Genomic DNA, 25,508 nt, shown 5'->3' with positions numbered 1-25,508 from the left:
GGAGAGAACGAGGGGAAACCTCCTAACTGATATATCTTACAAACAAGAGGCACATTCTGCTTCATACAACTGAACTAGAATCTTTCATCTCTGTTTACCAGGTGACAGCTACCTGTAATACCCATTTTGGTCTCTAAGTCCACATTGCCAGAGGAACGCTGAGAAGAAAGTTTAGGAACTGTTTCTGTTGTTCGGTTGAATGGTCGCCTTCTCCTTCGTAGGCTGCTAAGTTTTCCAGGGTCTTCAATGGACTGATTTAATATAGATTCTTCTACTAACAAATCTGATTCTAAGAAGGAAAAAAAGAAAATCATTAGATATTGTGTATATAGTGTGGATACCTTCTCAACTATAAGATACAGGGATTTGGAGTTGTTTTTTTTTTTTTTTTTGTTTAAGCCTTGGTAACTTTAACTCTTCCTTAGGTTCTTAGGACCTAGATTCAACTTTACTCTTAATGAAAAGCTTTAGAGAACACCATGACCCCATAATGAGGGGTTTTATTATTCCAGGAAGAATATATATTAATAAATGATGGGCTCATCAGGGCAAATTTGCCATGTGCTATATTAAATATTAATGTAATGATTTCAGTTAGGGAAACAACAGGCTACTCACACTGGATCATTAGAAAGATTTCCAAGACAGGTTGTGGTATTTGTTAAATTTAAAGGAAGAGTAGCATACAATAGTTCTCATTTTCAATGAGGGGTTGCAAGAAAGGAATACTAGTAAAGAAAATCTGCAAATAACCTAAAAACCTTATTTTTGTCATTTGTTTCAACCTTTTCCTTTGCCAGATTTTTTATTAGAAACTCATTATTCAGTGGCCAAGCTAATTTTTGAGTTTCATTTTCTTTGCTCCTGATGAGGAATTTAATAATGAAATAGCCAAAGGAAAAAAGGCAAGGAAAATAATCAACAAATCAGATGAATAAAGCCTTAAATTGCCTTGCGTTGACTGACCACCAGCTTTTCTTCAACTAAAATTAATTATGCTCACATATGTACATACACATTTTTTCTCACATATATATTAAGAAATACCCAACTAGAACAACTGTATCACTTCCCCCAGTGAGCCTCCCATGCTCACCTCCACCAAACCACACATATATATAATACCATTGCTACATGGGCCTGCATAAGGCTAGGAAAGCTGCATCCGACGAGGGGGTGTGGGCCTGAGGACTCCAGATCTTAGCACAAGTGTGCGTCTATGAGCGGGTTATGCAGGCCCTCACTGCAGCCAGCCTCCTTGGCTCCTTGCAGAGGGTGTATGACAGCTCTAAACTGTGTGATCCTGACAAGTCACTTAACATCTCTGTGTTTCAATTTCCTCTTTAGTAAAATGGAAAAAAATAATTGTACCTACATAACAGGGTTGTTATGTATATGAAATAGTTAATATTTATAAAGCACATAGAACTTTATTTATATGTCTGGCATATAATAAGCATTCCATAAATGTTTGTTAGACCAACGAAAATTAAACGTTTTGAAATCCCACAAGTGGTAGAGCAAGTGGAATAGTGGGAACCACTTCAGTGGGAGTCATTCCAACATCATCTATCAGCTCCTGCTCTGTGTCCAAATGAAGAATCAATCCATTTTGTTAATAAATACTATCTTTACAAAAATATATAAATCAAAAAATTTACAAACCAAGCTGCTTGAAATAGTCCTCTAATGAACTCCAGGAATTCTTCTCAATTAAAGATCTGACAAGGCCCCATGGTTGTTTTCTGTATTTCAAATCTGTGGAAACTCTAATAGAATAAGAAGGAAAGAAGAATATTTATTTAAAGGACTTAGTTATATTAATGTTGCAATTAAATGTAAGATTGTATTCAGTGGAAAGCCAAAAGGATTAAAATTCATTAAGATTATAAAAGAAAATGTGTTCATTGATAATGACTTCTTTAAAAATTAATGTGTGCTGCTAATAATTCCATCAAATTTTCCTTCTAAGTACTTGCCACTTTATCCCTTTTCTTTCTCTAGCCCTGAATTTTCTTTACCTAAATAGAAATAAAGGCTCAAAATACATGCTAAATTTTCTAAATTCCTTGTATAAAAACCTCTAATGGTCACACATTAGTTGAAAGTAACTACATTAACTAAGACTAGGCCATCACTCTCTTTAATGCACCAACATTTCCATTTCCCACCGCAGCAAAGTGAGTTACTGCTCACTGTGTGTTCCCCAAGAACTGCCAGGCCCCTGGCCATTACACGGGGTCACATGACTGGCTGTGGCCAATGCATTGTGAGCACAATTCCACAGCTCTTTTCCCAGGGCAACTGAAACAATACATATTCTGGAACATATAGCTCAAAAGCCCTTCTTCAGCTGGGGCCTTGAAGGAGAAGCCCCACCTCTCTGCCGACCACTACTGGATATATAATTTGAACAAGAAATAAAGCTTTGCTGTCTAAAGCTGCCACTAACAATTCAGGATTAATAAATTAACAGGGCATAATCTAGCCTATCCTCTAACACACTCCTTTACGCTCACCTTAGCCTGCATTTCTGTTTTGAAGATCGGATGATACAGTATCTATTCAGGGTATAGAAGTAATCATGGTAGGGGACATCATGTGCCAGTACTTCTGAATCTACCAAATAAAACCGTGCTTCCCGACTTTCTTTACACAGTGTCTGCCAAAATAAGATTTAAAAAATTTTCTATGTACATGTTTCATGTATGAAGTTTCTTGCCAATTTAGAACATATATACTAGGATTCCTTCTGGGAAATTACACAAGAATGAGAAACCTGTATACAAAGCTAGAAGAGCCTCCATGTTGGCTCTGCTGTCTGTGAATTAAGAAGGGACCTACAGAAATAGTATTGGCTGCTTCTCTGTCATTTCATTGTATGATTATTTCTTTCTTTTAGGTATGAGTAGGGGAAAGGAACATATATAATTTCTTGTGTACATTATGTTATTAGTTTATAAAGAGTTTTAAATGTTCTTGTTAGGAGAACAATTCAAAAATCAATTGAACACAGTAAAGACCCCACCACAAAATTCACCAAAGTTTGACAAAACCACCCTTCACCAAAAAAGTGAAGGAGGGAGGTAATCAAACAAAATATTGCTTACCCTAAACAGAATTTAAAATGGTTGTTGGCCAAACCTTTCTCATTTTAACCATATCTTTTCTAAATAGCCTCTAAGGAAAAAAAAAGGGGGGTGGGAGGTTCCAAGGTTATCAAAGATTCCCAAATACCAAAATACCAAACTTTCCTTAAACGTTTTACAATTTTTAAGGTGTTTTTAAAAGGTAAGGAAATAAGTTCTTTTTAACACTGACGGACAAAACTACAAGAGCACAACGAGATCAGATGTTAAGAGATATTTTCAGACTATTTGCAAAACAGATATTTCAACACAAATTGGCCAAAAACACACTCTACCATATGACAGTGTCACACTGGCCACAGAGGAGGAGCATTAAATAGCTCATACAGTATTTAATTTCGAATAGTTAATCTCTTCCCCATGTCACAGCAGCCATCTAGTTATTTGGCCCTAACCCTTGACAGAATCCTGTCAATCAGATTTCTGTAGTGTTCTTTTTAAATCTTATATTATGAAAAGCTTTAAACATACATACGAATAGAAATGAAGTATAATGAACCCTCCTGAGCTCATCAAACAGTCTGAATAAAATTAACTCCTGCTCAGTCTTGTTTCATCTCTTCCCACCCCTACATCCCCTCCCTTCACCACCATTCTCTACCTGGCTAGATTACTTCTAAAGGAAATCCCAGACATCAGTGTAATTTCATCCATAAATACTTCAGTATATCTCTTTATAAATTAATTCTTAAGTATATCTCTTAAAAATATATGATTTTCTTTAAAACATAGCTACAATACCACTATTACATATAAAAAATTAACAATTCCTTAAATCTCATAAATAGCTCTTTCACAGTTGGTATGTTTGAATTAGGATTGGGTTGATATGGTTTATTTGCCTCTTAAGTATCTTTTAACCTGTAACAGTTTCTCCTTTTTTTCTTGCCATTTATATGTTGAAATTGTCTTGTAAATTGGTGAATATGACAGGCATCTTCTCTCTTTCCACACGCATGATTCTTTTGGAACACTGACAGAGCACACGTACCTGCTTTTCAGTGGCAGTGGTGCATTTTCCAGTCAGTGGATTATTAAGGACGATGGTGTACGTCATGGTTCTCAGTTGATCACCTCCAGGTTCTGCAGTCCAGGGGGTAGATACTACATCTAATCACAGCAAATTAAAATGAGTTAGTCTAGAAATTTGAAGGGTATGACTTTAAATGGAATCAAAGAGGTAGTTTTAGAATTATTTAAATTTTTTTTGACCAGTCCTAACCTCCTTGTAACTATGTGTTATAAGTTGAATACTAAAGAAAAGAAAGATTAGATGTTAGGCACGCTTTTTGTATATGACATATTCCCCATCTCTGATCCATTTATTTCTAAATTGTTTTCTATTAATATACTTGTTTTTTAGAAGGTAAAATAAAAGTTGGCTCATCTGTAGGCTTCTATGTAACACATAATTGATTTATGAATACAACCAGTTTCCTAAATGGAACTTTTTTTGTATTTTCATTGAAGTATACCATAGATACTGTAATCTCAAGGATATAGCTCCATGATTTTCACAAAGGAAATGCACATATGTACCACCACTCAGATCAAGATACAGAATTTACACCAGCATCCCAAAAGTCCCCTCTCAGTCTTTACCTACCTGACTCTCCACAGTGGTAATCACTATGCTGACTGTTGCATGTCCATAAATTTATTTTGCCTGGTTTTTAACTTTATATAAAGAAATTATATAGCATGTACTCTTTTGTATCTGGTTTCTTTTGCTTAACACTGTGTCTGTGAAATTTACTCATATCATTATAAATAGTTGTGGTTTCTTTTTTCATTACTATATAGTATTCTTTTGTGGGAACATACAATTTGTTTATCCATTCTATTACTGATGGCTATCTGGACTGATCTGTGTTTTGAACCATTATAAATAATGCTGCTATGAACACTGTAGCACCTGTCATTCAGAGTACACAGGTACCCATTTCTGACAGGTGTATACCTAGGAGTAAAATTGTTGATTCCTACAGAATTCACAGCTCTAGTAGATACCGCCAAACCATTTAGCACAGTGGTTCTTCCAACTTATACTCCACCAGAAGTCAGCTGTATCTGAATACACAGAATACAACTCACAATAGAACCCTTGTGAATTGGGTTTAGCCTAACTGAACTGGTACCTTAATGAATAAATTTAGTTTAAGTTTTCAAAGGGTCTGAACTTAATTATGAGTAGCATATGCCTAATTAAACAATTATACTGTTCTCATGTGAATTTAACCAAACGTAAATACCAGTTTATATATCAACAAAATAAAATCAATGCATGTCTATTTTTTCCTCCTCGCAACACAAATCAGTTTTCATAGTAGGCTCAACCCTCTAAGGATAATAAAATCCTCCCAAATTTATCATTAGGTAAGAACGCAAAAACCAACCTATTATATTTCTAGAATTGGCAAATTTCCGCATAAAGTGTGAACTGGTGAACAGCAACTCAAACATTCTCTCAGCACTGATGTGAAAAATACGGTTGATATAAAGTCTTCCATGAAGATCTTTCTCAGGAATATTTTCTAGAAGAACAAAAACACAGACCAAAAATAGATGAAATCAAAGAAAGGTAATTTTAAGGTTTTGTGGGTTTTTGTTTTGTTTTTGGCACAAAATGGTTTTTAAATGTGATTACAATGATCACCACATTCCAGGATGGTATTAAAACTCTAAACTATAATTATATACATATATACTATATATAACTATACATAACTACATATAGTTAACTAAAGTACATATAATCAATATTTCAATTGCCAAAACCCAAAAGATATAGAAATATTTAACTTGAATGATATCAAACCTCCAGCATATATCACTCAAAAGAATATTTCAAAAGCTACAAGGGTAATATGGAGACACATAGGATGGTTTCTACCACAACAATTAGCAAGTCTTATCTCTGAATGCTTATACATTCAGCAAGTCACCAGTGGCTATATCTGCTACACTCACTAGCTTGTCAGTCTGAGTTATATTTCAGCCTGACTTAATAATGTCGGTTCCCCCAAGACAAGAATCATTGTATTCACAACTTATTCTCAATACCACACATTAAAAGAAGGAATCCTTCTGAGAAGTATTCTTCCAAGCTAAAAAATGCCAAATAGAATATTACATTTATTCTGCAAACTCGATAATGATAATTACGTCAAAATCTACTGGTAGCTAAGGAAGAAGCTCAATATCTGCACACCTCTTTTCATATTCCCTGGAAACATTATGTAAAATAGCCCAAATTTAATACGGTGCTTACTATACGTTAGACATTGTGCTAAGCATCTTACAAGTATTGACTCATCTTGTCCTCATTGCAATCCTGTAAGATAAGTGGTAGTATTATCATCATCATCTCTGTTGTACAGATGAGGAAACTGAGGCACAGAAAGGATCAGCAAGACCCCATGGCTAGTGAGTAACCAATCTGGAGTTTAAACCCACTCTAGTTCCAGAGCACACAAACTTAACCTCTTTTTTATACTGCCAGAAGGAGTTTAACTTAGAAGAATCAAAAAGAAAAGAAAAGAAAAAAAACAGCTAGGAATAGAAGTATAATAAAAGAAGTAGCATAAAGCAATCCAATATGAAATTTTAATGATTTCAGAGCTGGGATTATTTATTATTATTTCAAGAATTATGACCCCCTCAACACAGAATGAAAACTGTGGCAAAGCTCCCCATATTACAGAAATCAAGCCCTAAGAATTATCTATGTAAAGCATCTGTCAATATTACTCAGTTTGGTTAAGTAAAAGGGCAATAATCTATTGATCAGAAAAACTCTTCTAGCTCTTGCTTCATCCCCAACTATCTCTATTTCTCCCTCATTAAATGATTTGTCTCTCTCTATTTTGTTACAGGTACAAAAAACTTAGGGATATCGGGTAGATACTGATTTTCCTTCTCCCTGCAACAATACTATATGTAGGCAAAAACTATTCACTGCAATTTCAAATAATGGCTCCTTTAGTGTAGAAATAGATCATGAAAGTAGGGCAATTTGCTAAGGTTTTGTGAGGTAACTTCCCAATTAGTCTTGGGAAACAGGTTTTTCTGACATAGAAGTATTATATGTTCACTGTAAAAATAATTCAAATATTCACAAAGAAAGCAAAAAACTATAGGTGATTCTATTGATCCTGCTCATTTCTTTCACAGAACCTAACCCAATTTGTAATTATGTTTTTAGATGACTTGCTTATTATCTCTCTCCTGCACTGGACTCTTAAGTTCCTTGTGAGTAGGGACCATGTTGATTTTAAACACCTATGTATATCCTGTGCTTGGCACATAGGAAGTATTAAATAACAATATTTGAGTGAATAAATTACTACTGAAAATGCTAAAAATATCTTAGGGTCTACATTATTTCTAGAACTTTGAATTTGCAACCAAATTTTTGAAAACTTTTTTATTTTGGAATAATTTGAGATTTACAATTAACTAAACTAGGTTTTATCTTTTTTTTTTTTTTCTTTCCAGTAACATCCTTTTCTGTACAAGGATCCAATCCACCATACCATGTTGCATTTAGTTGTTATGTCTCCTTAGTCTTCTCTGACCTCTGACAACTTCTCATTCTTTCCTTGTTTTTATGATCTTAACATTTGAAGAATACTGGTCAGGTATTTTATAGAAGGCTCCTCAATTTAGGTTTGTCTCGTGTTTTTTCATGATTAGACTAGGATTATGGATTTTTGGAAAGAATATCATAAAAGCAAAGTGCTCTTATTATCAAACTCAGGGAGTACAGGATAGCAACATGATTTATGATAGTGTTAACTGTAATCGGTTGGCTGAGGTAGCATCTGGAAGATTTCTTCACTGTAAAGCTAATGTTCGTCCCTTTCCATACTGTATTCGTTGGAAATGAGTCACCATGTTCAGCCCATACTTAAAGAGGGGAGAACTAAGCTCCAGCTCCTGAAAGGGGGAGTATCTACATACAACATCTGGAACTCTGTAAGGAAGATTTGTGCTTTCTCTTCTATTTGTGCATTTATTCAATCCTTTATTTTTATCAGTATGGACTCATGAAAAGTTATTTTATTCTTCAGGTAATAATCCAAAACTATCACTATTTTGTTGCTCAAATTATTTGATTTGGCCATTAGGAGCTCCTTCAGGTTGACTCCTATATTCTAAATTCTTTTGAAACATTTCTTCTTTCTTTTTTTTTAAGCACTTCCTTACTTTCTAGCACTACAACATGCTCCAGTCTCATCTTATATCATCCCTACTCAGCCCTAGAATCAGCCATTTCTCCATGGAGCCCTGGAACTATAATTTTTCAAAAGTAAGCTTCTTGTTCATACTTAAAAGGAAACAAATTACACATATATATATGTATCTCAGTACAATATTTTCCTATTTTTAAACCCCATTGTTAGATAAGACATTCTGAATTATGACTGATAAAAATAGAATTTATAATATCACCACCAGACATTAACAATAATATCTTTTATATATAAATTTGTTCGAGGTAATAAATATATGAAATAAACTATTTCCATCTGGGATTAGTAATTTATGAAATTCATGATACTTAAAAGCCTCCTATCCAAATAACATCACCAATAGTATTGCTGTAACATGTTAAGATAGCAGGTGGTATTTTAAAAATGGGGAAAGGAATACTGCTCAACTCAGTAGAAGATTACTAATTATTTCCAATAAACAGGAAATACTATTTCAAACATATCAGTTTGAAAGTGGCCAACAGAAATAGTGTAAAGTGAGACAAATAAACATAGAAATACATGAACATGAAAAACACTGAAAACATGCTGACAATCTTTTGAGGGTGCATGAAAAATGTACCAGGTAGGTATGCCAGAAAACCAATTGATTTGCAGTTTAACTTAGTAACTAAGGACATATAATTTGTTATATCTTCCATTTTCCAAAAACTGGTAACCTGCTATCTTCTTGACTCAGGGCATTCTTTACACCTGAAAAACCAGTTGAACTGGAGTGTGTTATTCAAAAATCCGACTAAAGTAACGGTGTCACAGTTACGTGATTTAGCCTCATGGCTGCTGCCCTGACATGCCAGCCTATCTCATGGCTTTTCCTCTGGCTTTCCCCAGAGGTCTATTTGTCCTCACCTTTATTAATTAGTAAGTATCATCTGATATTCCTATTCCTGTTACTCTTTGCTTGGCTTTGCCTCTAACTCATCTTGTTCTGTCAGCTATAGATCATGGATTTCAATTTTGCTATTCTCATGTGTCGCTCCCACTGCCTAATCTTTGCTTCAGACTTAGCTTCCATTCTCAGCACCAGTGACTGTGGTTAGGAAATCCTGTCACACCAAGTTCTGTCACCATGACATAGCCGGGTATCTCATGTGCTCAGACAATTTGTCAGCTTTCACTCATGGCTCTACCTCCTAGGCAGATGCTTCACAAGGCTTCCCATAACATGATAGAAGAGGGAAGGTTGGAAGAAGTAAATCCTGACAGCAGCAGAAATATATACTTTAAAATGTAGCCATAAATTTCTTTGTACTTGTGGACATGAATACATTGTGTCGACTTGTCTTCATTTGCCAGGAAACTCAGATATTCTAAACTCCTCCCCCAAACTGGCCAAGTCTGTTAGCTTTCCCTGGCTGGGGAAAGTCTATCAGCAATGACCCTTTCGATAAATGAAGAAGTTCTGTGGCTTCTTCTGTAAATTGTTATATATCAGAGTTTCACATTAGTAATATGGTTTGACATATTAAAACACAATGCTTAGCATTTTGTTCAGCAGCTGGGCACCCACAGCCCATTTCTGGAAGTACCAAAATGTTCCTTAAAAAGGCACCCTTCAATCTTGGTGGGTTCTAAACTGCTTAGTATAGAGTAAGAGCTTTTAACAAACGAAGCCAGTTAAAGCAGATTCTAGTCTAACTTTCCCTGTCTGGGCTTCAGTTAAACTCCACATCAAAGGGACTGGGCTGGAAGTTCCTTCAAGTCCCTTCATGAGACACTTCATGATGCTCTGCTTGGTTAATCCCTGGCAGGGATACATGGGTCTAGAGGGAGTCTCTACATCAAAACATCCCAGTGCCCCTCCTCCCAAAAATTATAATCTACAGGTAGTAGAAAAGGGGAAAAAAGAAATATTTTCATTTTCTCACTCAGCCTGTTCACTATAGATCAAAATACTATCATTTTAAATGATGTTTAGGCCAGGCGTGGTGGCTCACGCCTGTAATCCTAGCAGTCTGGGAGGCCGAGGTGGGAGGATCACTCGAGGTCAGGAGTTCGAGACCAGCCTCAGCAAGAGCAAGGCCCTGTCTCTACTAAAAATAGAAAGAAAGTAGCCAGACAACTAAAAATAGAAAAAAATAGCAGGGTGTGGTGGCACATGCCTATAGTCCCAGCTACTCAGGAGGCTGAGGCAGGAGGATCACTTGAACCCAGGAGTTTGAGGTTGCTGTGAGCTAGGCTGGCACCATGGCACTCTAGCCCAAGCAACAAAGTAAGACTCTGTCTCAAAAAAAAAAAGTGATCTGCCACCCACCCAGCTCCCTCTAAACCCACCCACATATTTCCAAATCTCCTGGGATGGTTTACTTCTTTTGACCTTTACCATTGTCTCTCCAGTTCATTGAATTCAAGAATCTTTATAACATCACAACTTTAAAAATATAAAAAATAGATTCATTATCATGCCCATTTAATATATATGACAAGCCTGAGAAAACATGGAGTGCTTGATTTGTTATCAAACGATAATCCAGTAAGAAAAAAATCATCACCCCATTCACCTTAAATAAAACCTCTATAAACAGAGGGCAGAATGTTAGATGTAAATTCTTCCTTCCATACTTCTCCAAGGCCAAATGGTCTTTAAAGGGGCACCAGCAAGGAGTAAAATGTGATCAGAGCTCACATGCAATACACAAACTATGCTACTATTATTCCTTCTTTATTTCTAGATATGTACACGGATTTTATGAGTTTTAATAGTATTCTTTATGTAACTTATCATTAATGATATTTTTATAGGAACTCAATAATGAAACTACTTTTTAAGGACCATTCTTATAAAACAGCAGGTGAGAAAGAGGAAAAAAAAACAAAAATTCCTTGTTTTGGTGTCACTTACCTATTTGGCCACTGGGGGCCAGAGTAGATCTTCCTACAGCCAGACAGGGTATGACTAATTCATGCTCTGCTGCATACTAAAAGCACGAATGGAAAGGACACTAACAGTCGATACCCTTAATCTCTCCAAATGTCTCCCACTGCACTGACTTCAACGTCAATAATCTTACAGTTTTTTTTTTAAATCCTTAAAATGCCTACTTAATAAGTATGACAAGTTCCAAGTTATTGGTACTAACTTAAAGAAAGTAGAAAGCACATGGTTTGCTATAAAGTTTCCTTTAAATATCTACTTTTCCTTTTGATTATATTCTCTACTTTTGCATCTCTCTCCCTCCCCCGTAACATATTCTTAAGCCTGAAACATGAGAAATACTGAAACTTTGATCTCTTTCTCAGCCCTAAAAGAAGCATAACATGCAAACTAACATTCTTGTTTTGGAAGTTTTAAAAATATGTTTAGAAAAATTAAATTTTATGTTAAGGGAAACTCATATTAATATAGTAAACTTATGTTTATGTTCAAATAGTTGGGAAATGGCTCACATTGACTAGTTCAATATTATTGTAATACATTTGGGATGCCTATTCTTGACTCCTTTCAAGTTAAAGGTGCTCAGTTAGTATAATTCCTGGCCTCTCTCTACCCCTTTACTCACTGCACCCATAGGAAGTAGATTAGTGTTATGGAATGAATGTTTGTGTCCCCCCCAAAATTCTTATCTTGAAGCCTGGTGGGCAGCTAACCCCTAGTGTGGCTGTAATTGGAGATGGGGCCTCTAAGGAAGTAATTAAAGTTAAATGAGGTCATAGGGTGGGGCTTTGATCTGGTAGAATTAGTGTCCTTATAAGAGGAGACACCAGAACACCTGCCCTCTTGTTGTCCCCCCCCCCCCCGCCCCCTCTCTGGGAGCAAGCACTGAGGAAAGGCCATATGAGGACATGGTGAGAAGGAAGCAAGCCAGGAAGGGAGGTTTCTGCTCACCAGAAACCAACTCTGCTGAGCCTTGATCTGAGACTTCTGTTCCCTAGAATTATAAGAATATGAATTTCCATTGTTTAAGCCACCCGTCCGTGGTATTTTGTTACGGCAGCCAGAGCTAATTAATACAGTTAGTAAATATGGAAGGAGTAGGCTGGGCAGGCTTGGCAAACTTCTGTCCTTCTTTCTGGGATGTGAGTACCCATAGAAGCTGGTGCTCCTCCAGGGACAACCCTCCCTCTACCTGGGGAGGAGGCTGAATATGGCCTCTGACTGATGGGTAAGTCTATCTCATTCTTCAAGTCCATCAGCAGCCCGCTTATCTCTCACGCACACCTACATCCTCTAACTTCATCACTATTAGTATCAGAGGTGATATTTTGGTCCCTCTCTGACTTAGTCTTTATTATCTTTCCCAATTTGGTTACAACAGGGTGGTCAAGAAAGACTGCTATTTGTTGAGCCCACTTAAGACCTCATGTATACATGGATTATAATACAAAACATGTAATAAAAAAATCATCCAGAATATAATGCTTTTGAAATTCAGAAGGCCTTTGGGTCATGATTCTGATTATTATTTATCATTATATTAGAATTAGGCTAAATCTTTCTTGGCCTTCTAAAACCAAATAAGTTGCTTTTTAATGCCGTATGGAATATTATTATCATTTGTCTTTGTAATAAATTTCAGTTATAGAATGTTCCTATAGAAAGTGAATTGAAATTAAATGGAAGTTTAAAAAATTAAATGGAAGGACTATAATAAAAATAAATCAAATTCAAGAACAATTATGATGAACTGACTTTCTGCTTTCAAAAATTTATCACATTATTCTAAAATATAACCACTGTCAAAAGCTTGTATCTCCAGATACAGAAAGTTGAATAATATTCTTCAGAGTAACATCACTGAGTAAATTTTTTTTAAAAATCATTTACTGATAGAATGATTCCTTTTCTAGAAATTTTGAGAATCTTCTTTATTCCTTTTTGGAAGCTATACAATAATTTAAATTAATATTCATCTCAGAATGTGTCCTGCTGTGACTACTTGCTCTCATAGTTATACACAAAACAGGCCTAGAGAAACCTTTGCTAAGGTGTCTTTTTAAAAAAGGAGGAAAAGAAAAAAGAATTTGGGAAGTATTGGGGTGAAGTAAGAGACTGGACTGAGAGACCTGGTAACTAATCCTAGCTCTGCAGAGTTAAGCTACATGATTTCAGATTTAGCCCCTCCAGGTCTCATTTTCCCTACCAGTAAAATGAGGGGTGGCCTAAATGAGCAACAGGTAACTCTACCTATAAAATGTGAGCACACTACACTGCCTGGTGTATAGGAGTGGGCATGCAGATTTTTATTAACAGGTTGGTTTTTCCATTGGCACTGTTCCACCTCCGTTGCCTTAAGGCTTGGAATTTTAAAAGCTAAATGTGATGAGGATTTTTAAATTCCAGGCTTCAGAAGGAAGTGGAGATAGGTTAGACTCAGTAGTCTCTTTCTCCTATTTCCTATAAACTTCCAATCCTTTTTTGGTTCTTTATAGTGTAAGACTGTATCTAATGCAACTATATTCTCAATCTGCATATACCAAATGCAAAGATAAGCATTTAAAGATATAAATGAAATTTTATTAAAATTTATAAGAAATCCTTTACCTTCATCAAAAGAATCTGAAGTGCTGCTTTTGTCCAGAGAAAGATATTCATTTTTATTCAAGTCCAGTGATTTTGATGGCACTCTACTTAACCTCTTTTCTGAAGTTAGTAAAGGACTCTTTTTGATCTGTTTCTCACTTTGGGGCTCCTCTTTCCCTAACCCCTAAAAGGCAAACAACCCAGTTTAAAAATTTTAAAAAAACACAATCTTTAAGCTTAAATTTTACAGTGAGAACTTAGATATTAAAGATGCTTTAAATATAGCTCTTTGAAAAATATTCACAGCCTTTTGTTATACTTACATCACATTTCCAATGCTACTAAATGTCAACCCATAAAATATTAGTAAATAATATATATCATTCTGAAGTCCTTTTCTTACACAGTAATGAACAACAAATTTATTTTACAAATCATATAAAAAGAACTCACAGATAGTTAACATCATGTGAATCACTTAAGCAGAAGGGAAAAGGGACAGTGGACAAAAATAATGGAACATTCAGTTTTCTGGGGTGGCCAAGAGAGAGGAGCCAAACCCAGTTAGTTTCCCCAGCCAGTGTCTGCCCCATCACCTCAAGGAAGAGAACTCACCCATATCTCAAGACCTGAAAGGAAAACGGAAAGAAAATGGAGAGATAAAAGTCACATAAGAGCACAGTGAGGGAGAGAAGATTAAAAGGGAAATTAAATTTCACAGCAAATTCACAAGAACACAATTGGCTTTGCTGTAAAGGGACTAAAGCATTAGGCATTAAAATATATTCAACATATGCTGTCTATACTTTCTGGGATGGTTTGTTAAAGATATGTCATTTCTACAATAAATTTAACGGTAGGAATTAAGTACAAATGCTACTGTTAATGTTAGTAGTTAAGTAGGATGTAATTATCAGGCTTAGTAGAACAGTATAAAAGTCTACATAAACTGTACAGCAAAATATTTTCTTGCATGGTCTATGTGTGCACAGATGAAAAAGAGCAAAAAGCACAGAGACAATCCTTATACTTCCTGTCCCATGAGATCCTTGAGCAGCACTGAACAGCAGCAGCAGCTCCAGGGAGGATATAGGTTTCCACTGGCCACTCAGAAAGCAGAATAACAACTGGGACCCAGGACAATTTATTAGAGGATTAACCTAGTCAGAAGACTGATTCTTCAAGCAGAGATCACTGCTAAAATCAAGATGATTTATTTGGGAGTTCCAACTATTATATAAAGCCATATGCTTATTTAGTTGACCCAGGGCCTCTTTAACAGGTACTAAGTAGAGCACGTTTCTCTGTAGCTCCACAATGTTTCTCCTCTTATTGCAAATTAAGTTATATTTCCTATTATAAAAAACATAGATAGAGACTTATAAGAAAAATAGCAGTCACTATATTTTAGTGGTTGGCATCTAGATGATTTTTATTTTCTCACATACTCTTCTATATCTCTATCTGAATTTTTCCAAATAGTACAACAAACATTTTCATCTTGGAAAAAAGTTATTTCTGACTTTTTCTTATTTCCAACTTTGCTTGGAGTGAAAATGAAGCGAAGTAAGACATACTTGATATTTGCTGACATCTGTGAATCTCACCATACTACACTTGAATGCAACAGTGGAAAAAAGGACCAAAACGTCTATATTATCTGTTTTCCATAACCTGAAGACATCTATAACACCAATCTAAACACTGACAAATGTATGATCTATCTTAAAACTTTAAGTAATTCACCTCCTTTGTACCAGTAGAAAGTCACTAAGGTCTCTAGATGAATACATTTTGTAAGAAATCCACAACATAAAGACAGGCTGAGGTAGTTGCATGACTATTGCCTGAAACAAGTTGATAACTTGGCAGTCTTTCACCTAAATATATTCTCTTTCAGGGTTTTCCCAACATTTACACAGAAGAGATGCTGGGAGTTCCCTGGGGAGGGTGGAAAAGGATCATTGGTGGCCACAAATTATAACAGTTCATGGTTATTAGATACTTAGTGTGTGTTAGGGACTATTCTAAGTAGAGTCATGCATTGTTTAACAATAGGGATACATTCTAAGAAATGTGTCATGAGCCAATTTTGTCATTGTGCCAACATCACAGAGTGTACTTACACAAACCTAGGTAGTATAGCCCACTACACACCTAGGCTATATGGTATAGCCTATTGCTCCTAGGCTACAAACCTGGACCACATGTCACTGTACTGAATACCGTAGTCAACTGTAACACGATGGTAAGTATCTGTGTATCTAAACATACCTAAACATGGAAAAGGTATAGTAAAAATGTAGTATAAAAGATAAAAAATGGTACACCAGTATAGGGCACTTACCATGCATGGAGTCTGCAGGAATGGAAGTTTCTCTGGGTGAGTCAATGAGCGAATGTGAAGGCCTAGGACATTACTGTACACTACCATAAACTTTATAAACACCGTACACCTAGGATACACTTAACTTATATAAAATTTTTCTTTCATCAATAAGTTAAACTTAGCTTACTGTAACTTTTTTAATTTATAAACTTTTTAATTTTTCTTTAAATTTTTGACTCTTATAACACTTAGCTTAAAACATACATTGTACAACTGTACAAAAATATTAAAATATTTTCTTTCTTTATATCCTTATTCTACAAGCTATTTTCTATTTTAAAATATTTTAATTTTCTTTTTTACTTTTTAGACTTTTTTGTTAAAAACTAAGACACAAACACATACATTAGTCTAGGCCTACACAGAGTCAAGATCATCAATATAATTGTCTTCCACCTCCACATTGTGTCCCACTAAAAGGGCAATAACATGCATGGTGCTGTCATCTCTTATGTTAGCAATGTCATCTTCTGGAATACCTCCTAAAGGACCTGCCTGAGGCTGTTTTACAGTTAACTTTTTTAAATAAGTAGAATGAGTACACTCTAAAATAACAATAAAAAGTATAATATAATAAATACATAAACCAGTAACATAGTCATTTATTATTAAGTATTGTGTACTGTACCTAATTGTCTGTACTACATTTTTATGTGACGGGCAGTGTAGTAGGCTGTTACACCAGCATTGCCACAAACATTTAAGTAATACATTGTGCTGCCATGTTACGATAGCTATGATGTCATCAGGCAATAGGCATTTTTTAGCTCCATTATAATCTTATGGGACCACTGTTGTATAGGCAGTGCCCCCAACTGAAACATCATTATGTGGTGCTTTCATATATATTAATTCTTTTAATTTTTATTAAAAACCCTACGAGGTATTACCTCATTTTATAGTTGAGAAAACAAAGGCAAAGGTTAAGCAATTAAACTAAATTAAACAGTTAGCAAGTGGCAGAGGTAGAATTCGAAGCCAAAGCCCTGCTCTAAACCAAGAATTTCAGCTGTGGCCCCAGACTGGCACCCCCAATCAACAGAACAAAAGCTGTGCAGTAGGAGCACTCTGAGCATTCAGAATGTGGTCTCTAATACCATTCTTCACTAAGAAAAATCTACGGCTCACTAGGAAAATGGCTGATGCTACATCTGGGGCAGAAAATGTGCCTGAAAGAAAGGAGGTCATCAAAGGTATCGTTCATTTCAAAAAGACAAGGGAGCCAACCTCAAGGGGCTCCCAGTGGCAGAGGGGACAAACTGAATACCAAAAAAAATAATATGACTCCAAGCGATCAAAACTTATTGAAATAAAAAATTGATACACTTACAATGATACTTGAAAAATTAAAGAAAGAAACTAACTGACTCTAAAGCTCAGTATTTAACTGGACCTGCCTGCTCTATTAGGCAGCTTACTCTTTCCACCACACACACTACTCACCCTGGGAAAAGTTCTGCTAACTACACATTTCTCCATTTTGCTATTTTTTAAATTATATTTATCCCTCCTATAGACTGATGCTCAGGGAACTGCCTGGTAGCTCTGCTGTACTTGATCCAGCTCTGAACAAAATCACACATTTTTCCAACAGTACCTCTGCTACCTATAGACTTAAAATTCTTCTCCTAAAATAAAGTAGCAGCCTGACATCTCAAGTTTTTAAACATTTTATGTATTGTATTTTTATTTGATCTTATATCATGATTAACACACAGCAGTATAAAATATATTTTAAAAGAGATATTATATACTAACTCCTTTTGCTGAATTCCCATCAAGTGACTCTGTCTCTGAAACCCGACTAATTGATTCACGGGTAAAACTGATTGACTTGGATAATTTTTCATCTCTCTCCCCAGAGTTATCCAAGCTGCTTCGTCCTGGACTTCTGTAAGAAACACATCAGCATAGGAAAGTAAGGTCACCTCCACACAAATAAGTGATTTGGTTTCCTCATTGAGATCCTTTTCTATTATAAAGCATTCTGACAACAAATGGATTATTATAACGTAACAAATAAGCCTCTACTTATAATTAGGCTATCTTCTTAAATCACATGTAAATTGACTTCATTTTTGAAAATAATTAAGATATGCTCACATGAGACTCTATAAATTTCAGAAACCATTAAAAAATTAACAAAGTACATGTGGCCACAACAGCAACTAATCAAATGAATACTGCTTGTTTAAATTTCATTTGTGGACAACCACAAAGCTTCAAAAGGAATAGAGTGGATGTGTAAGTTGGATACCAGTCTGCACCAAAAGGCAGTTTTAGATCTTCCTTGTGACCCAGTCCCAGCTGAGATGGCAAATCCCTCCCAGAAGTGGAAACTCATGTCTGCACATAGAGTGCATTAACCAGTCCTGCCCCCTTCTCATTCTTCTCAGCCCTAAGAACAAGGTTTAAAAAACAGCTCAAATGATCACAGGGTCAAAACTACAATAAATGTCCTGGGATCCGCTTTCCCTTTCTCAGGGAGTAAAAAGAAAGAAAAGTGTATAAAACACAAAAGGAGCACAACTGATCTAATTTCCACTGCTCAACCTTATGGAACAATTATTATTCCCAGAAAATCATTGCTATGTACAGACTTAAAACTCTTCTCCTAAAATAAAGTAGCAGCCTGATGTCTTAAGTTATATTATCCTGAGGAAGGAATTAAAAAAGCTAAAGGGTATTTCAACCCTATTTAACTCTGCCCCAGTAACAGGAAGGTCTGCGACCAAGCCTGGCCAGGCAGAATGACAGGGCTCTGAGGGAACCAAATTAAAAAACCTGGCTCCTTGGGATTAGCCCACTAGCTGAGTGTCTGTACTTTAGGACTTTAAGGATAGAGGTGAGGTGTGGAGAAATAGAGAGGAAAGTAGTAGGAAGAGGAAAAGAGAGATTAAGAATGCAGAGAAAGAAGATGGAAGAGCTGAGGAAATAAAGGTTTGAGACAGATATGCTTCTTTCAGAGATTGGAAAAATGAGAACAGAAGTCGAAGAGAGAATGAGGATCCTGCCACATATTTTCTTAAAAAACATTCAATCACCAGAAGAAAAAAACAGCAGCTTTGCTGGTGACTTCAAAAAGCTGGTCCCAAGAGTGTATGAAGCAATCAAAAATATTTATTCTTTCCGTCTTTGAAGACTAGAAACTTTTCAAGTTGGCAGGGACCTTAAAGATCATCTAATCCAACTGCTTCATTTCATAGATGAATAAACTAAGGATCAAGAAGGTTAAAAGATGCTCCTGAGGTTGCTTAGGTACTTGGTGGCCCGGACTAGAATCTAGATCTTGTTTACCACAATCCAAGGCTCTTTGCATTAAAGTAATCACTTTTCTATCCAATGCCAGTACCTGAGAGTCTAGTAAACTTTACAAGGGGAGCAATACAATAGAAATTTTTAAACTTTCCAGAAAACTAATAAAATATACATGTGCAACCATATTTAAAAGACTATGAAATATTGATGCTAACCTGAAACAGTATACATAGGATCAGAATAACTAGAAGACTACCTAGATGAGTAAAATTTCTGTACACTCATTGAAACTTTCAAAATATTTCCATTTTAAGACTTATCTGCTAAAGAATTTTTTAATAACAGCTTTAAGATATAATCCACATACCATAAAATTCACCTTATTTAAAGTGTACAATTCAGTGGTTTCCAGAGTTGTACAACTATCACCACTGTCTAATTTTAGAACATTTTCATCACCCCAAAAAGAAACCTTGTACCCATTAGCAGTCATTCCCCATTCTCCCTTCTTCTCAGCTCTTGGCAACTACTAACCTATTTTCTCTGAATTTACTGATTCTAGACTCCATTCACATCATGTGGAATTATACAATATGTGGTCTTTGTGACTGGCTTCTTTCACTCAACATAATGTTCACTGTAGAATTTTAATGTATTATCCTTAATTGCTTTTAATGTTATGGCCTCAATTTTCAATGAACAAAATGTACTTTTACTTGTACAGGTTAATAAAAATGTCTACTCTTCTAAATGAATCTTCATCAGTCAAAAATAATCTCTCCCTATTCTTACTTTGTTTATCACATTATCTGTTACACCTTTATGACTCTTGCCATTTTCTACCTTGTATAATAATTATTTGTATTCCCACAGTACTACACACTCCTTTCATTAATGTATTCAATGTTTACTGAGTGCCAACTACAAGCCAAGCACTATGCTAGGGAATCCTCGAGGAAAAGTCATGTTATCACTGTATCTTTCTAAACACCTACCATCTAATTTACTTTCTTGTTACCTCTAAACTCAGAGATTTCACTAGGTACTTCTCCAGATCCTTAATAAAAAGGCTTACTAAAACTAGGCTTTAAGCAAATCCTAAGTGAAACAGTTGCACAGTTAACATTTCCTTGTATGTCCAGTATTTGCTTACCTATTTAGCAAATTTTCTGTCCACCTTTTACCCCATTCAACCACAGAGAACAAAGAGGCAAACTGCACCCAAGGATGAATTAATAAAAATTCAGAATTAGTAGGATCTAAACTAATTCTGTTTTGATTAATGATTAATAAATCTTTACATTTCAAAACGTGTTGTTGTACCTTGGCTGCACATTATCCTCAATCGACAGTGACAAATTTTCCATCTCTTCGGCATTTAAGCCTAGCTCAGAGCCATAGTTCTGCTGGAGCAGCTGCCAGAATTCCTGCCTAGTCAGGCTCTAAAATGACAGAAAAATTACACTGAGTATTGGAAAATATAAAAAATAATACAGCATAGTGATTCAAAGTATGAATTTTGAAGTCAAAATGACCTGTTGTACAGCTACTAGATGTGTGGCTTCTGTAGTTATTTGACCAATCTATATCCTCTGCTTTACGTAGTATCTATAAAAATGAGCTAATAAAGCCTATCTTCCAGAGTTAATATGCAAGGAATAGATAAAATAATTTTAAAATACATATGATAATAACAACTATAAATGGGAAGTAAAAATGTTTAAAATTTTCTTTGTATAAAATAATTTGTTCCTAATTTCTGGCAGTTACTGATCTGCAGTATAAATTCTGCAATACAACCAGTCTATCATCACTGCATCACTATTCAGTCCTAAATGTCAGCTCATCCTCTTGATCCATAATGTATCTGAATACTTTAACTCTTTTTAAAACCTTATATGCCAATAAACTTTAAATTATGTTTTTCTAAAATATAAAATGCAAGAGGCTAGACTTCAGAATATTTCCTTTGATTTATTTTTAATAAAATCCAGCTTGTTCTTTCTTTGTAGGTAGCATATCAGTATTAAAATCATCAAGTACAACAAATTCATACATTATATAGCAAAACAAAAACAATATTATGATAACCAATGGTCTGAGTTCTAATAATATTATAGATAGTTAATTACATTATTAAGCAAGATAGAAGGAGGCAGCATAACACTTGAAGCAACTGTTGGCAAGATTCTTTATCTCTCCCATTCATTCAACAGATATTTATTTAGTACCTAACAAATGTGTATTACTGCACTGGATGCTAAGGGGGATAAAAATGATGTAGAAGTTAAACTTCTGGCCCTCAAACAACTTAAAGAGATAGAGGATGCTCTTAAGTTACATGATAAGATATAATATGATTATGCACTAAAGTAGTGGTAGAATGAAAAAGGAAAATCTAAAGGAAGGAAATACTACTGTGGATTAAAGGCAATCAGATAAGACTTTACATTGGAGAAGGGTTTTCAACTGAGCTGAAAGAAGGACATGAATGAGGGAATGGAGAAATGAGAAAAGTTGGGGAGAGGGAAACCAACTGAAAATACAGAATAAATACATGAACATAAGTAATATTTGTTTTGAAGTCAGTTAACATTTTATCAGCTTAATTGGAGTAAAAATTTTAAGTTGGGAAATAGTACAGATAAATATAGATTTGATGGGGCCAAAACATACAGATGCCTTGAATTCCTTCCCAATATTCCCTACAACAAATACAACTTCCTTTTTCCTTTTTCTTTCTTTCTTCTCTCTGTCTAGTAGCTATGGTATTTTTGTTTGTTATGTCATACTAGATGACCCTCATTACATTTCATAGGACCTTAAAGAGATTAAGAACAAAATATCTGCATTTCAGACTGCTAATACTTAATCTGCAGTGCTCAGATTAGGATTCCACAAGAGTAGGTGATGAAAATTCGGATATTATTTCAAAAAGTCAAAAATATTCAAATAGTTACTTACAATAAAGCTATTCAAGCTAAGCAAAATGGCAAGCCTCTGTTTTGAGCTGAATTATACTAACCTACAGTGGATATCTCAGGCGGGTAAGAACTCTCATTGGAAATAATGTATGTCTAACAAATAGTGATGTTCTAATATTTATTATTTAATACATATCACTTACTTGGTAGACAAAGTCTTTTGAAGCATAGTGTTCATAGAAGAAAAATAAAAGGACCATTATAGGTAGAGACCCTAAAAGAACTGTCCTTAACCCCAAAGGAACATATGCACACATTTCTTTTCTGACTTCCACTCCAGAAAAGTCATCTGTAAACTTTTTTTTACAATAACAGCTCATACTACTAATAAATTCAATCTTCCAAAAACATTATCTTTAAAATATTTTTAGTGTAATAAAAGGATGGTTAGTTTTATAAAGAGAAACAAGCAATATTTCAATTGTGTGAGATTAATCTTTTATGAAAACATTTCAGAAAAATAGGTATCAAACTATGCCCAAGACAGACTAAAGCAATTAGATAAACCGATGATAAATACTCAAACAACTTCCTAGCAGTGAAAGAAATGAAACTTACACTATAAGAAAAATCTAACAAAAATGCAATTCTATTTAACTACATAAATGTTTTCAATATTTTATCAAATACTATTAAGAAGTTAATAGCAGGGCAATTTTAATATACTTTTAAATCTATTAAATATATATACAACAGGTTAATGGAAAACAAAGTGAACTCATTTAATTCATCTTGTAGATTTACTAATTTGTTAAAAATGATTTTTTTCTACAAAGTTGTTCAGTCACTATAAAAATTACAGCCATGCCGAACATTCAAGCATTAAAACATATGCTCAGCCTGATATTCATAATTCTTTTAATAATCAGCAGCTGAACCAATCTGAGTAACCTTAAAAAAGAACCTATTTTTTAAACAAAAACTGACCACCTACCTGAGAACAAAAGAAGTCTCTCCGTTTCAGCCTACAGCGTAGTTTAACAAAATAAAGATGAACCAAGCAGTGATCAGATAAGGCTAAAAAGTCAGAAGATCAATTTCTGGCCCAGAAAGCGTTGTATTCTAAGTATGTTGCAAAGTCTTTACTTGAAGCAGAGCTCCAAATATTTAATGACAGCTATGTAAAATCACTGCTTCAATCTCTAATTTTGTTATGAGAAACTTTTCCTTATAAAAGACATGCTCTAATGTAGTTTAAAGCACATTATTTGTCACTTCCTGGTTTTTAGTATCAGCACTCTCCCCAAGGTTCAGGTCAGAATGCAGAATTAGAAGTTATACCTCACCCTACAGGTTCCTAAGCCACTCCTACAAGAAGAAGATAGGTAAACAGGGTTTCATTAAAGGGACAGTTCCCATTTTTTTCTGTTCCACACAGAGATTAGGAATAACAAAATGCAAATGAAAATATCTTGCTTATGCTCAATTAATGTAAAACACCTATTGCAATATTATTTTAATCTCCTTTTTAAAATGAACTAGATTAAGGGTTAAATTTTCTTCTCCATGCCAGTACCTTCTATTCAATCTGGCAATGTCATTTTTACTTTTTCACATGCCACTTCTCTAGTACTGATGCAGCATTCCCCTCAGACTCCTGCATTAACCCTTTGTAACTACCAAGGATTCTCTTTGAGTATTGTAAGTGGAACATCAGGAAACATCAGGAAGAGCCAGAGGTTTGGATGGAGCAATTCCTAAAAGCACTTGGCAAATCTTTCATCATTGAAAAATTTAAGGTAACCTCATGATTACCCAATAATTCTTTCCTTTGAAAATATTTCTGACTGTAGTTTGATCAGAATAATTTCCTGGCAGGCACCTGGACTATAATAAACACTACAGAGAGTCTCATCTACCAATTCCAATTTATGTCTCAGAAAAAAAGTTTTCTTCTAAATAAAAAATCAGAACTTGTTCTAATTTTTACCTAGTTGTTCCACTTAACTTTTGTAAAGTATGTAGACAGGTTAAATGCTACTTGATGAACTACAAGAATCAACCTTTTGGGGGCTGCTAAAATCTAATTATTTTATACAATGGCAGAATGAGAGAGCAGAGTTAACACTAGGGAATACCACTCACTCAAATGAAGAAAGCACACTATGGGAACTAGCTTCCACTGGCTAAAAACTAGGGCTTTTAGCATATTATGGTAGTTTTCATTGAAACTGTAGATACATAACATACTCTACACTATGGTGAACAAATAGCTATAAGAAAAATATGCATTAACTGTATTATAATTGATATTTATATACTTTTTTTCTAAATATAAAAATGCTTCTACTAAATCACTGCTACATGGAGGAGAGGTCAATTGAGTATCAAGGGAAAACAGAACCTAGAACTGAGGCCCCAAGAAAGTCTGACATGCAAAGGGTAAGTAGAGCAGTGGCCGGCAAAAAATATTAAGGGAAATACCAAAGAGGTAAGGGGAAAATCCAGAAAGAACGATGTCACTGAAGTCAAGGGAAGACATTGTTTCAAAATGCAGGAAGTGTACAATGGTGTCAAATGCTGCTGAAAGGTCAGGTAAGAGGAGCACATGATGAACACATGCGTGGCAAATGCAAGCATCCAGAGTGGTGAAGCAGCCTGGCAAGCCAGTTCAGCATGACTTGAGTGTGTGCATGTATATGTTGCAGGCGGGAGAGGGGAAGGAGGAAGCAGCCAGGTCCTGAAGAGCCTTGTATGCCATGCTAAAGAATTATCAAAATATAAAAAGCCACCTAGTGGTTTCACATAGAAAATAACAAGTTCAGAATTGTGATTTTAAAAGCAATGATTTTAAAACTATTACTACTACTTGGTAACAACCTCAAGAACAGATTAGGGTGTTTAAAAGAGATGGTTAGGAGACCATGATGGTTCAAGCTAGACATGATGAGGGCCTTGGTGACCAACTAGATAGACATGGTTGGCAAAGAGGTAAGAAACAGGAAAGGTCCAAGTTTCTAGCTTAGGTGACTGGGTAGGAGGTGGTGTGGC

The 25,508-nt window shown here is 35.2% G+C and overlaps 1 protein-coding gene across 2 annotated transcripts in view; it reads right to left on the bottom strand.

Moving 5' to 3' along the window:
- Positions 1 to 25,508, bottom strand: part of GRAMD1C (GRAM domain containing 1C) — a 90,131-nt gene that overhangs the window by 9,934 nt on the left and 54,689 nt on the right. Inside the window, exons 1-9 of one of the 2 annotated variants that reach the window (XM_069472636.1) lie at positions 23,452 to 23,530; positions 20,857 to 20,975; positions 18,034 to 18,166; positions 13,908 to 14,070; positions 5,546 to 5,683; positions 4,141 to 4,259; positions 2,520 to 2,662; positions 1,666 to 1,769; positions 113 to 289 (exon numbers count right to left, since the gene is read on the bottom strand). In XM_069472636.1, the coding sequence (XP_069328737.1) occupies positions 113 to 289; positions 1,666 to 1,769; positions 2,520 to 2,662; positions 4,141 to 4,259; positions 5,546 to 5,683; positions 13,908 to 14,070; positions 18,034 to 18,166; positions 20,857 to 20,900 (1,021 nt within the window). In that variant the 5' untranslated portion in view covers positions 20,901 to 20,975; positions 23,452 to 23,530. Of the gene's footprint in view, positions 1 to 112; positions 290 to 1,665; positions 1,770 to 2,519; positions 2,663 to 4,140; positions 4,260 to 5,545; positions 5,684 to 13,907; positions 14,071 to 18,033; positions 18,167 to 20,856; positions 20,976 to 23,451; positions 23,531 to 25,508 lie in introns of those variants that run through there. The other variant, XM_069472635.1, reaches the window with a different exon arrangement.

The sequence above is a fragment of the Eulemur rufifrons genome, chromosome 7 (assembly GCF_041146395.1).
Source record: "Eulemur rufifrons isolate Redbay chromosome 7, OSU_ERuf_1, whole genome shotgun sequence".
NCBI classification, from domain to species: domain Eukaryota; kingdom Metazoa; phylum Chordata; class Mammalia; order Primates; family Lemuridae; genus Eulemur; species Eulemur rufifrons.
The sequence above is the reverse complement of the archived record's forward strand: the minus strand, read 5'-3'. Positions and strand labels throughout refer to the sequence as shown.